Below are 12,824 nucleotides of genomic sequence, written 5' to 3' on the forward strand. Positions count from 1 at the left end.
TTTTGTATGGAATGGTTCTAAAATTTGTATGGGCCGTAACGCTCGGACAGACACCCTCCCACCCCCAAAAACGTTATGTAATTGTGAATGGGCCCTAAACACTCGGATCATGATCATCTCAATCAGCCTCCGTTGAATCGCGCCGAAGTGCGCCCATTTACTTTACACACGGCGGCTATTCAACTATGGCAACTCCATTCGGCGGCTTATAAAATCCTAACAGCCCAGACTCGCACCCTGTGGAAAAGCTTATGAGCGCGCTGCTGCGCAATCTTTGCTTGCGCGTTACCACCGCGAAGATCTAAGCGAAGAGCGCGACAATAATACTAGCAATATAAGAGCAAGATCAAGAGCAAGATTACCGGTGGTGAGTTTAAGCCGTTTGGCAGCGTAGTATCATTACTTGACACTTTACCGGTCGCTACTAAACGCGCTGCTATAACAGTAGCGCGACTGACAGGTGACCAAATTTGGTAGCGCGATAAGAGCGCTGCTATTTGATGAACTGTCAACTGTCAAACGTCACCGGTACGGAATACAGCAACAAAATTGAGAGCCGAAAATAGTGACCGATACGGAAACGAGTGACGAAACTAAAATGAAAGCGCTGCGCGGGTGATTATTATCAATTCAGTGCAAATCCAAATTATAGCCGCTAACAAAGTTGGATTTTTCTCACAATTCGTACGTTAAACCTAACTTCGGAAGTGGTGCGCTGTTTTCATTTGGTGATGTGCTATACAGCGCACTACTTCCGAAATTAGGTTTAACGTATGGATTGTGAGAAAAATCCAATTTCAATAGCGGCTATAATTCGATTTTCTACTGAATTTATAATAAAATGCTCGCGACTATAGATAGTAGAATCTATAGATGAGCGAAAGCATGGCTGAGTCGATTTTTTTGCCCGTGTACACGCGCATATGACGTCACAGCCCTTAACGTTTCCATTGAAATCGTGACGTCATGCTCGTTTGGAGACACGTTTGACAGTTCGTTTGGAGACAGAGGATTTATCTTCGCTCATCTATTATGCATCCCAAGATAAACACTCAGATCGTGATCATCTCAATCAACCTCCGTTGAATTGCGCCGGAGCGCGCCCATTTACTTTACACACGGCGGCTATTCAGCTATGGCAACCCCATTCGGCGGCTTATTAAATTTAACAGTTCAGACTCGCACCCTGTGTAAAAGCTTATGGGCGCGCTGCTGCGCAATCTTTGCTTGCGCGTTACCACCGCGAAGAACTGAGCGTTTGAGAAGAGCGCGACAATATATATTCCACTATCTATAGGGGCCGTACACATATTACGTAAGCACTTATGGGGAGAGGGGGAGTCTGTCAATATCTTACGCGCCATATAAATAAAAAATCATTTGTATGGAAAAAATCTTACATGGGGGGAGGGGGGGTCGAAAAACCCAAAAAAAATTGCTTACGTAATAAGTGTACGGCCCCATACTCGCGACCGATAATGATGCTCTTCGCTACTTCGTGTATTCCTGGCCAACACCATATCCATGTACCATCATTTAGTTGGCAGCCTTGTTTTCTGACAGCGACGGTCCGCCAGTCACCGGATGTCGATCTATCAACGCGACGTCTGTCAAAACGAATCTCTTTTCTCTCTTTCCGGCATCTTTTGCAATTGTGTGAACACACTTTTGTGAAGTTGTGAAGTAGTTTTTACTTGAAAACTTGCTGTTCTATCCGCCAAGATGCCACCAAAGTTTGACCCCAATGAGATTAAGCACGGTGCGTTGAGTATTCGTTGTGATTTTGCTGGAATTCGACCAATTTCGTGCGATATTTCAGTGCCAGTGAATTGAAGGTTTCTGTGCGCGCCCGCACTTGACACCCGTCTACGGTCACAGCTTTGGTCACACGTATAAATTTATCAAAGTGTTTTGCGTTGAAATTAATCAAATTGTTTCGATAATTGCAGTTTATCTAAGATGTGTCGGCGGAGAAGTCGGTGCCACTTCGTCTTTGGCCCCCAAGATTGGTCCCCTTGGTTTGGTAAGTTTGTTTACAAATATGTTCGTTAGAAAATATGTAGCTGCGAAAAGTACGTGGAATGCAAATTCAATTGAAATGTAAAGGAACGACTTCCTCTAATGTTTCTGGTTCCAAACCTGGGTCAGGCCCAACCACGACTCTGAATAACCGCAAAACAAATAATGTTTAGCTACAACTAGAGGCCTAGATAGATAGTATCCAGTTTCTAGATACAACCAATGAAAGGCAGGGTTGGCAGTGCTTTGCTTTCAACTACTCGTTTTTCAATTACATACCTACTTTTTGTAATTGTATTTATTATTTTTACGGGAACCAGTTTACACTTTTATCAGGTCAAGGAAATTGTACGGAAATTTACATTTGGAAATTGAAAATTTACAAACATTTTCATACAAAACTTTGGAGTCGTGTTATATTTAAAACAATGACAATACATTTTCTGTGCATATAGTTTTATTTTGTTCCAAAGTTAATTATTGTGCTGTCCAATGAACAGCTCGAAGTAAAACAACAACCTACACTTAAAATGTTCAAAAACACTTGATGCAAACCCTAATTTGAATAGCAAATTTTGGGATTTTTAGTGTAGGTTGTTGTTTCAAAGCTAGTGGTAGTCCATTCTAGGTGAATGCTCCAGCGATGAGCTGGCTCTTGACGTAGTTTTTCGCCAAGTCGTGTCCAAGTCTAGCGTCGCGCACAGCTGCAGTTGATTCTCTACAGCGGATGTTGTAAACGAACTGTATTGAAGCTTTGAAGCAGCGATTAAGTTGTTCTCTAAGGGCTGCAGACAATCCATTATAGTATACCACGTCACAATACGTAAAAAGTGGAATGATTACTGCTTGTACGAGTTTCTTACGCGTAGCCGTAGTCAATACTGGAGCGAAACGTCGAAAAGTTCGTAGGGGTGCCGACTATAACGACTAACGTTCTATTAAATGAAAACAAATACAAGTACCTCAAAGTTATTCCCATTCCTCTCATGTCCATTAGTTGACAAAAAAGAACGAGCAGGACGGGTATAACTTCGAGCTGCTCATTGGACAGCATTAATAGGTGCACACTACGGGGTATACGGATGATTTTTGTGTATTTTAACAATCTTCTGGACAATGACAAATTATAATCAAATAGTCTAAAATATTATAAAGGCATCCGCAGCACAGAGATTTATTCATGCCATACAATCTCTTTAGGTGCAGAAAGGTGCATTAAATTCCATCGTCGCATTGTCAGTACCGAAGCATTTAAAGTTCCAGTGAGTCAATTTCTCAGTTACGAGTGTTTGACCATGGAAGCAGCTTGAAATCTATTCCTTCTCATTTGAAGATTGTTGATAACGAGTGGTCTATATGGGAGGAGATGATTGATGATGAAGTGCATAACGCACGGACCAACGTTACACGGAGTCTACCCTTTATATCCAAACGCTTTGATAGGGCTCCAGACTGAATCCAGCATGTGTGATTCTTGACATCATGAAACATTTTTATCAATTAAAAAAGCTCGTAGTCTAAATAGCCTATAAACAGTGTGTTCTCTATACACTCCCTATGGAATTAAGAGATTTTTTTTCAATGATCCTACATTCTAACTGGAATTTGGCCTGTTTTTTAAATTAGTTTGTTTCTTACATTTCCACAATTGCATCATTTGTTTGCAAAACAGCATAATCCATTTTGAAAAAAAAACACCGAATCTTTCGATTTCTTCGATACAAAACGCAAAGAATTTCACAGACATATCGACACAAACATTTTATAAGGGCGAAACTGCTTTTGTAATCAAGAGCATCTTACGTCGCTGGTGGGCTAATTTGTGAGCACCCATGCAATCCAACATCACTGATGTAAGCAGGAAATTTTCTTTTTTCATTAAATGGCGCTGGATTGCGTGTGTGGGGAGCAGCAGTTAAGCTTATAACAACAACAGTGCTGATGCGATCGAATTTGTACCACGTCGTTGCTTTCTATTCGCGTTTCGTTGGCTACCTTTGGCAGAATACGTTTCATCTACCGAGTTACGAAAACCGATGCCAGCTGATAAACCTGGATTTATTTCGCTCAAGTAGATATGTCGACGTATCGATTGTGGATTTATGCACCCATTTCGCAGAAACATTAAGTGCACTATTATTTTAATATATAATTTTAATTTTAACGTTTTGATATAATGTAAAAGAAAATTTTGCTAGCCAAATTGTTTCCTTTGAAATAAAAGATTGGCATATATGATACATTAGTACAATGTTGCGTAATACTTATCTACTTATCTACAATTAACAACTTATTCATTTGAAAATATGTCATTGAACGAATGCTATGTATAGAAATCATCCTTCTTGTACATTGTTCAAAAATTCATACAGCCTTTAAGTCTTGTGTACAGTTCAAGAAGGCAGAACGCAGTTTTAGCCTAATACCTACTATAAAGAAGGCCAATCCAAAAAAATCCATATACCGGGCAAATGAAGGCTACCTCGTTTGGCATACGCAATGAAAATGATCCTATTTTTAATAATCATATTCTTTACGCAACCTAAAGCTGGACTTCAACATAGACTTCTTGATATTGACTATAAAGAAGGCATCATCAACTCTTTTGCATTATCCTAAGCAATCGCGTGATATAAAAGAAGGAATGATATCCCCTTTCGCATTACACCGACCAATCGCGTAAATTAAAACATGAAATCTAGAGTGCTTTGAGAATAGGTCGTATGTGCAAAAGAGAGTCTCTCTTTGCCTCCATTCTCTTTCGATTATTACAGATCTATAATAAAGTTTACTTCAGATTTCTTGGCAGATATCTAAAGATTATAGTTTTGTCTAGCGTTCTGAAGTGAAAATGTGGCAAAATATGCAAAACTAGCTTATGTACAAGCGAAAGAGAGCGTGAACAAAGAGAGCCTCTCTTTTGCACATACGACCTATTCTCAAAGCAATCTAGAAATGATCTCCTCCCTTTTTGCATTGCACCGAGAAAATGCGAGCTTTACTGCCGTGAATCGTATATTTGCCATATATGAATAGGAAACCCAGCAAAGATAGGGCAAATATGCGATTAACCGCAGTTTAAAAGAAGGCAGCATCAATTATCTTGAATTATCGCGAACAATATTTAAAGGAAGGAATGGTCTCCCCTTTCCCATTGCACCGTGATTTAAAAGAAAGGCCACATCACGTGTTTCGCCTTATCTCGAGCAACCGTTTGATTTTTAAAAAATGATAAAAATTCAACAAAATAGAATTACTTTTACTTTCACTTTTTGGGGAATAATACGTTCTGAGGAATGGTCTTATCAGAATTAGTAAATATTATCTGGGAAAAAGATTCAACAGACAGTTTTTTGGGAAATTGTAAAGAACCTAAACTGTCTGTAACCACTTAGTTGTCCCATCTTTGCTGATTTTCCTATCCATATGGGACAGTTATGCGATTACAGGCAGTAAATCTTTGATAAGAATATCAATTATTAAAGCGTAGCCATCTAAACCGAAAGAATGGCCTATGTGCAAATGAAGGAAAGGAAAGGTCTTGTATCGAGAAAGCGCGTGTATGTAAAGAAGGCCAATCCAAAGATTTTCAATACACGTAGGCAGAGACGAGAATGGTTGACATTTCTTTTTACCATTCATTCTTCCATGCAATAATAGAAAAACAAAACCACGGCAGCCGTAGCAGCAGCCACGCCAAGCAGACGACAGTCAGCTCATGGTTTTTGCCTTTCTCGTACAACAAAGTTGTACCGAAAGGCTATCATTTCACTCTGAAAACGAACTTTTTATAGAAGCCTCGGAGACCCATAGTATTATATACCAATCGATTCAGCTCGACGAGCTGAGCACATGTCTGTCGGTCCGTGTGTATGTATGTGTGTGCACAAAAGCTATAAAAACATTAGACAACTTTTCGTATAGTAATCCTAAACCGATTTTCTCGCAACAAGTTTCATTCGACAGGGGACAAAGCCTTGTTAATCACTATTGAATTTTATAACGATCGGTCATTGCGTTTCAAAGTTATGAAGAAAATGGTACATCGGACCATATAAACCACATATAAGGTGGGTGTCCTAACTAAATGCGAGAAAGGCACTACCAACGCTAGGTGGATTAATCTGGGTTTTTTTTTCTATTTTCTCTCCCCATAGGGGTGATCGGGGCAATATGGACCACCTAAGGAAATCGTTCCGAAAAGCGCTGAAAAGCTAAAAAACATCGTTCAAATGTAGTTGACTTATACTAGAGAATGTTACCTTTCATATTACGTCGATGAATGACGAAAAATGCGTTTGGAAATTGTTGGAATGCACTTTTGAAAATGTATTGATTTCGATGTGTGTTCCCGACTATACGGGGCAATATGAGCCACCATTTGGGGCAGTATAGGCCACCCTTCCAAAACCTTTATTTAGGCGAAAAAAGTATCGTAATAATATGGAAGAATATGATATTCCTACAACAGTTGTGCGTATTCTATACTAAATAAAATGAAAAAACTGCACAACAGCGGACTGAACTGATTTGCCACTCTTCACCGTTTGAACAGCCACATTTCAATTGGTCAATGGTCATTTTTTCTGTTTCTATCGCAGTAATGCGCTGTTGTAATTTTTCCGTAATGAATCTTACATATATGATAATATTCTTGTATTTGAATACTGAAATTTGAACTTGTTCGCATTTTAAGGCCAGATATCTTGTTCTATGCAGGTATGCCCATATTGCCCCATAGAGACTGGTTTTGGGAAAAAAAAAAGTTTTATGATAAATTCAGATTTGTATCAATATAAACATGTGTGCACAATATTCATTTTTAATATATCTTTTTATTGTGGTGTATAATGGATCTGTATTTTAATCAGTTTTGTGTCAAAACCTTGATTATAAACTTGAAATCTTATAATAATTTTGCCTATGCAGCGAAAATTTACATTTTCAAGTGTATTTTCATGTTTGAATTGTATTTTAATGCGGTTTTCACGTTGATGAATATGTGGAGCATCCTCTTAAAGATCATATAACTTTTACATGATAAATGTATGTCTACTTATATATATGGAATGTAATATTTACAGCATTTTGCTAATATGGATGTTACCGTCAGACTGTCGGTGAAAAAATGTTTATCAAACACTTAAAAAAAGGAAAGTTATTATTTATTAGTTCATATATCATATGTACTGCTGACTGTGATAATATGCGATTATTGGCAGTGTAGATATAAGATATAACTAAACGATGCTAAGCCTAATATCTAAACGTTTTTATTTTATACAGTCCCCAAAGAAAATCGGTGACGACATCGCCAAGGCTACCGGAGACTGGAAGGGTTTGAAGATCACCGTCTGCTTGACCATCCAGAACCGACAGGCTGCCATCTCGGTTGTCCCATCTGCTGCTTCGCTGATCGTGAAGGCCCTGAAGGAACCACCACGTGATCGTAAGAAGGTCAAAAACATCAAGCACAATGGCAACATTACGTTTGATGAAGTCGTCAGCATTGCCCGAGTTATGCGACCTCGCTCAATGGCCCGTGAACTGTCTGGTACCTGCAAGGAAGTGCTGGGTACGGCTCACAGTGTCGGCTGCACGATCGATGGACGTGCACCACATGACGTCATTGATGACATCAACAGTGGAGCGATTGAGTGTCCAACTGAATGAATGTGAAAATTATATTGAGTTATGAGGGAAGGTTCAATAAAAACTATTATTAAATGATCGCTTTACTTTATATAGAAAGAACAGTATTTTCAAATACATCAAAAGGAATCATTCAAGCATTGTTGAAATATTTGCCCTCTTTAAAAAAAACTAGATTCATCCAAGTAGCAGTCATTGTCCCTTTTTGTTTATTGAACAATGAAATTAATCATCTAAGGGGCCGTCCATATACCACGTGGACAGGTTTTTATCAGTTTTAGATACCCCCAGCGTGGACATTTTTTTAACCTTATTTATGTTAAGAAAATTATTTTGAACTTTTTAGTGGATTGTACCACAGATAACAGATATAGAGGCTGGCATCCGATACGTGTATAAACATCCGCAACCATTAATTCATTTTTTTTTTCAAATTGGGACCGTTTGGCAATCGATTGGAGATGTTCGACGGTTGTTAATCAGCTGCGTCCGTATGTACTGCCGCAATCAGTCGAGTAGATGGCAGCAGTGGGCCACCGTATATCAGTTCAAAAAATTACACAGGATTTTCAATAAAATTTGTTCTAGCCTGAATATCTGTTATTTTCACAGGGTTTAAAATTCCACTTGAATTTTCTTTGATTTTTCTCGTGATTGACTTCAGGTCATAATCGACTTCGACTAAAACACAACCGTGTAAAAAAAGTAGAATGTTGAATCAGAGACACGACCGCAAAATCAACGTAAAATTACGTATTAGAGTGCAGTAACTCAGAAGAGTAATAATTATTATATTGTGCCTTGCAACAAAATGACAACTTTCGTAACCATTTTCCAAGGCTCTCGTAGATGTGAAAAATTTCTTCAAGTTCAAATAGCACGTGCTGTCCAAGCATTCACCGCCGGAATGCATCACGTGGCGGCCAAATATAAAAAATATCGAAGTAGCTTTTTTCTGGAGGTATGATTTTCTTGGGCGACTATCTGGCGCGTATTTTTCTTTGCGACCAAAAATGAGTGGAGGAGTAATTTTTTTTTATGAGCGTACAGTAGGTTTCTTGCTTTAAATCATTTTTTGAATCTGATTTTTACCATTCATCAATTCACGCACCAGATGTCTAATAGCCGAAATGTAGGCAAATTACTGTGTATAACAAGTTTTCAGTACATTCAAAGTTAATTTTCTATACGCCGTGTACTAAGCCACCCGGAGTGGAAATTAATTACTATGTTTGAACCTCGATTGTGCATATGTACAACATGTGATAGATTTAGTTCGGAAAAGGTATTGGAGGGTAACCGCCCCTTCGATGGGCTTCGATCCCACGACCCCAGTACGCTAGACAGGTGCTTTCCCTACTAAGCTACGAAGGACCTCCGTTGTCCTCCGCAGCTTAGCGGGTACTTTGAATGTACTGAACTCGAATGGCGATCTCTCTTCGCTTGTGTGGTCGGGTCATTTTTCAATAGTTTATCGCCTTTATTAAATTGTTTCTAATAATTGTGCTAAATCTTAAAGAATTTGTCGATCTATTGATACAAACATCATCAAAATCGGTTGGAAGATGGATAAGTTATTAGCTCATACTTCCTGACCACTTTTCGTGACGGCCTCAAGTTTGATTCTGCAGAATAACCCCCCCCCCCTTATTTTCCCGAAAGACGTACTCTACGTCAAAAGAACTGGGGTACACTCTATTCCCATGATAAATCCCTAAAAAGCCTCTTGTTTGCGGGGTGCTATGATTTTTTCGCACTGTGTCAGGTTGCGAAAAATTTGTTCACAAATTAAAATCGACTTTTCAGCACTGTCGTTTAATTTGATTTAACATCACAGACTCACACCCTGTGTACCTATACATAAATCAGGGAACATAATACTTTGGTGTCTACTGTAGTAGAATATATTGAAGATTTTCGGTATTATGTTCTTAAGTTTATTCAGTCAGTTAGGTGATTGTTATTCTCTCTCACATATCATACTTTATTCTAGCAAACTAATCGATAGGAAATATAGCGCCCAGCCGTTTCCGAAGGTCGAATAATCTTCACCACTTGACCACGCTTCAGACCGAAATAACGGGCCACTGGATCACCGGCTTGAATTCTCATCAACATGTTCTCCTTCAGCTTGTACCGGGCCAGTAGTTCCTGTTTTTCCTCCGGCGTCATCACCACATGTTCGGGAACCAGCTCATGTTCAGTGATGTTGATTAGCAGTTCCGATTCCAAAAACTGCTCAAGAATGTATTTCGGGGCCATGTCCACCAATGACTGCTTGGCCGACGGAGTCATACCGGCTTGGACCACCACGATGGCTCGATGAATGTTTTCCTCCTGCATACGGGTACAGTACGTCTTAATGGTTTTAATGCCGATTTTCGGTTCATCCGGGAAGAACACAAACATCTGATCCGTAGGATCGTCATTGTGCGCTACCAAAACAATTAGATCCGAACGTGCCGGTCGCTTCTCACTGAAAAGAATTGCTTAGTTTAATTTCGACTTCCCAGAACACTTTGCAGCAACGATGCCTTTTGAGATAAATTTCTTACTCCTCACGATATTATTTCCACAAATTGAATATATCCTGAGATGTTATATCTACCTTGGTTTATCACCGAACTGCTCCTTGAATTGTTCCAGCGTTTGATCCAATTCATCCTGCGTTACCAGATAACCTCTATCATGGCTCAACTGCATCACAGTTTTCCGGATCCTCCATAGCTTGTAGGTTTCTGCGTCGTCATCCATGTTTAAGCGATAACTTAGGTACTGATTTTAGATAGTTTTTTAAAATTGTGAATTTAATTTTTGTATACACCGCGGAGAATGAGCAAAATTGTCGATCGTTGTTTTCCTATCTTCATCGGTGTTTACAGTTTTTACAAAAGTGACAGAACCACGAGGCGCGCGGCATCGTTTTGAATTTTGACAGCTGTGCTGTCAGGGATGCCAGTCAATGGGCCTTTTCATATCGCTGCACCCGGTAAAAATCGTTTACTCATTAATGGGTACTTTTTATCTGCTATCTCTTTCTCTCTGCTGAAAAATTTACCCATTTCGGGAGAATAAGTGGATTTACTCATTTAAATGAGTAGATCCACTTATTCTCTTAAAATGGGTAAATTTTTCAGCAGAGGGAAAGAGATAGCAAAGAAAAAGTACCCATTAATGAGTAAACGTGTTTCTTCGTGCAGTCAAGTTGAAAACCGAAATACAGTAGACGTTCGATAACTGCAAGTCATTTAACTGCAATGCTTTTTAACTGCAATTCGATAGTTGCAACAGTTTTGCAGTTATCGGACCGCTAAACTTCAAACTGATGTCAAACTCAATGACAGCTGCATTGCGCTGCATATTTAGATGCACTTTTATCATAGATATAATAATCAAGATGTTGGGGTCCGAACAAATTAGTACTCATTTTATGGTTCCAATGTACTAAATTGCCGGGTACCAAGCGGTATCCAGTACCGTGGACCCCCGTTAATATGACCGCTTTTAATCTGAACACTTTTTAATTTGAACCCCGTTCGTTTGAACATCGTTCAAATTAAAAATGGTTCAAACGTCATTTAACACGTGGAATCGAGAAAAGAAAAATGGAACATCGTGAAACGGAATGCAGAATCAAAACAAACCAGCAAAGAGAGCAGCCAGAAACCAGTTTTTCTGATGCAAATAGAGTAACCAGAAGTTCAAATTAAAAATGAACCCCGTTAATTTGAATGAGGTACCGTTCAAATTATCGGGGGTCCACGGTAAAACTAAGCAATCCGTCGATGTAAATTTGAATTTGTTCTAATTATTAATCGTTGTCATGGGTATCACCGTTTATATTTGTTTATCATTGGTGATACCGAAGGGCTTTGTAAGATCAGTTTTTTTTAATTTCTAATGAACTAATTACTATTTCTCTTTTAGGTAATATTTAAGCTATTTGTCAGAACATATATGGAAAACTCAAGCTAAATATTGTACTGGGAATATTGTACTCAGAGTAATCGGTAACTCAATGTAGGAAAAACTATACTTCAAGCTCTATCTGGAATAAGGGCGAATGTCGCAAGAGAGGATTCTCTTCGCCGACTTCCCCTCTTTTTAATGAAAGTGACTAGCAGTGGATTTCTTTGTGGTTTATAAACTCAGCACGATAGAAAACAGTGCGAACTTGCATTCTGAGGTGATAAACTGCAAAGAAATCCTGCTTGTCACTTTTATTTAAAAGAGGGGAAGTCGACGAAGAGAATTCTCTCTTGCAACATTTGCCCTTTTACCAGATAGAGCTTGACTTTACGAATTGCTATCACCCGTAGACGATCTCTCGTCCTGTGTTGCCGACGTTCACACGCCTCGACCAGCTCATCATGGGCGTTCTTTCAGGGTCGGCTATTGTCCTCGCGGAAAACAGGACAACCTCCTTACTTGCCTACCAGCCGTCAATTTGCAAGGGCAAGTAACGGGCGGAATGTCTTTTTTCTTTTCTGAAGTGTAAAAATTAAAAATTCATTTACCTATTGTAATTTATTTTCAGGGAGCATTTTAACTTTCTTTTCTGTTTGATGAGTGTACAATATCGTATGGAAGCCTGTTGACTTCTGTGGATGGTACACTACAAACAGTGCTGATTTCACCATGTACAGTCAACTTTCGTTCGTTGGGCTAAACTCGTAGCCCATCTAGTGAAAGACTTTCGTTAGTTGGGCTGAGATTTCATCTATCAAATAAGCGAATACAATAGAAATTCAGAGCTGCCAACTGCCAAAAAGAAAAAAAAACTGTCGTTGATGTCATAATTTGACGTCCACCTTCGTTTTAAGTGGGCTACAGCCCAACTAACGGGCGCCCAACTAAATCGTAGCCCATCTAAAGATAGCCCAACGAGTGAAATTTGACTGTATATGTGAAACGGTTGAACAACATTTATACTAATGACACACTGATGGTATTCGTACCATGGTACAAGTTGTACCACAGGTGTGTCGCCTTGTACCATGCTGGTACAACGTGGAAAACCATGGTACAATATGTACTAGGGTATATAACCGTGGTATACCACGGTCCTTGTACCACCAGTGTGTCTTTAGTATTACAATGCTTTGTGAATCAGTGTGGCCAGATTCTTTAAAGTCCGGGGCATCGCAGGAAAC

At 39.2% G+C, this 12,824-nt stretch overlaps 2 protein-coding genes across 2 annotated transcripts; one reads left to right on the forward strand and one right to left on the reverse strand.

Annotated features, from left to right (window-relative positions):
- The first annotated feature begins 1,600 nt into the window (after positions 1–1,600).
- LOC134211871 (large ribosomal subunit protein uL11) lies at positions 1,601–7,749 on the forward strand. The gene is made up of 3 exons (XM_062689226.1): positions 1,601–1,759; positions 1,950–2,023; positions 7,306–7,749. The coding sequence occupies exons 1-3, from the start codon at positions 1,723–1,725 to the stop codon at positions 7,690–7,692; spliced, it is 498 nt and encodes a 165-aa protein (XP_062545210.1). The 5' UTR covers positions 1,601–1,722; the 3' UTR covers positions 7,693–7,749.
- A 1,825-nt stretch (positions 7,750–9,574) lies between these two features.
- On the reverse strand, positions 9,575–10,589 carry LOC134216005 (DNA-directed RNA polymerases I, II, and III subunit RPABC1). Its single transcript, XM_062695050.1, has 2 exons — positions 10,280–10,589; positions 9,575–10,147 (listed from the first exon to the last, which is right to left on the reverse strand). The coding sequence occupies exons 1-2, from the start codon at positions 10,423–10,425 to the stop codon at positions 9,661–9,663; spliced, it is 633 nt and encodes a 210-aa protein (XP_062551034.1). The 5' UTR covers positions 10,426–10,589; the 3' UTR covers positions 9,575–9,660.
- Between the last annotated feature and the right edge of the window lie 2,235 nt (positions 10,590–12,824).

Source organism: Armigeres subalbatus, chromosome 2, assembly GCF_024139115.2.
Source record: "Armigeres subalbatus isolate Guangzhou_Male chromosome 2, GZ_Asu_2, whole genome shotgun sequence".
Classification (NCBI taxonomy): domain Eukaryota; kingdom Metazoa; phylum Arthropoda; class Insecta; order Diptera; family Culicidae; genus Armigeres; species Armigeres subalbatus.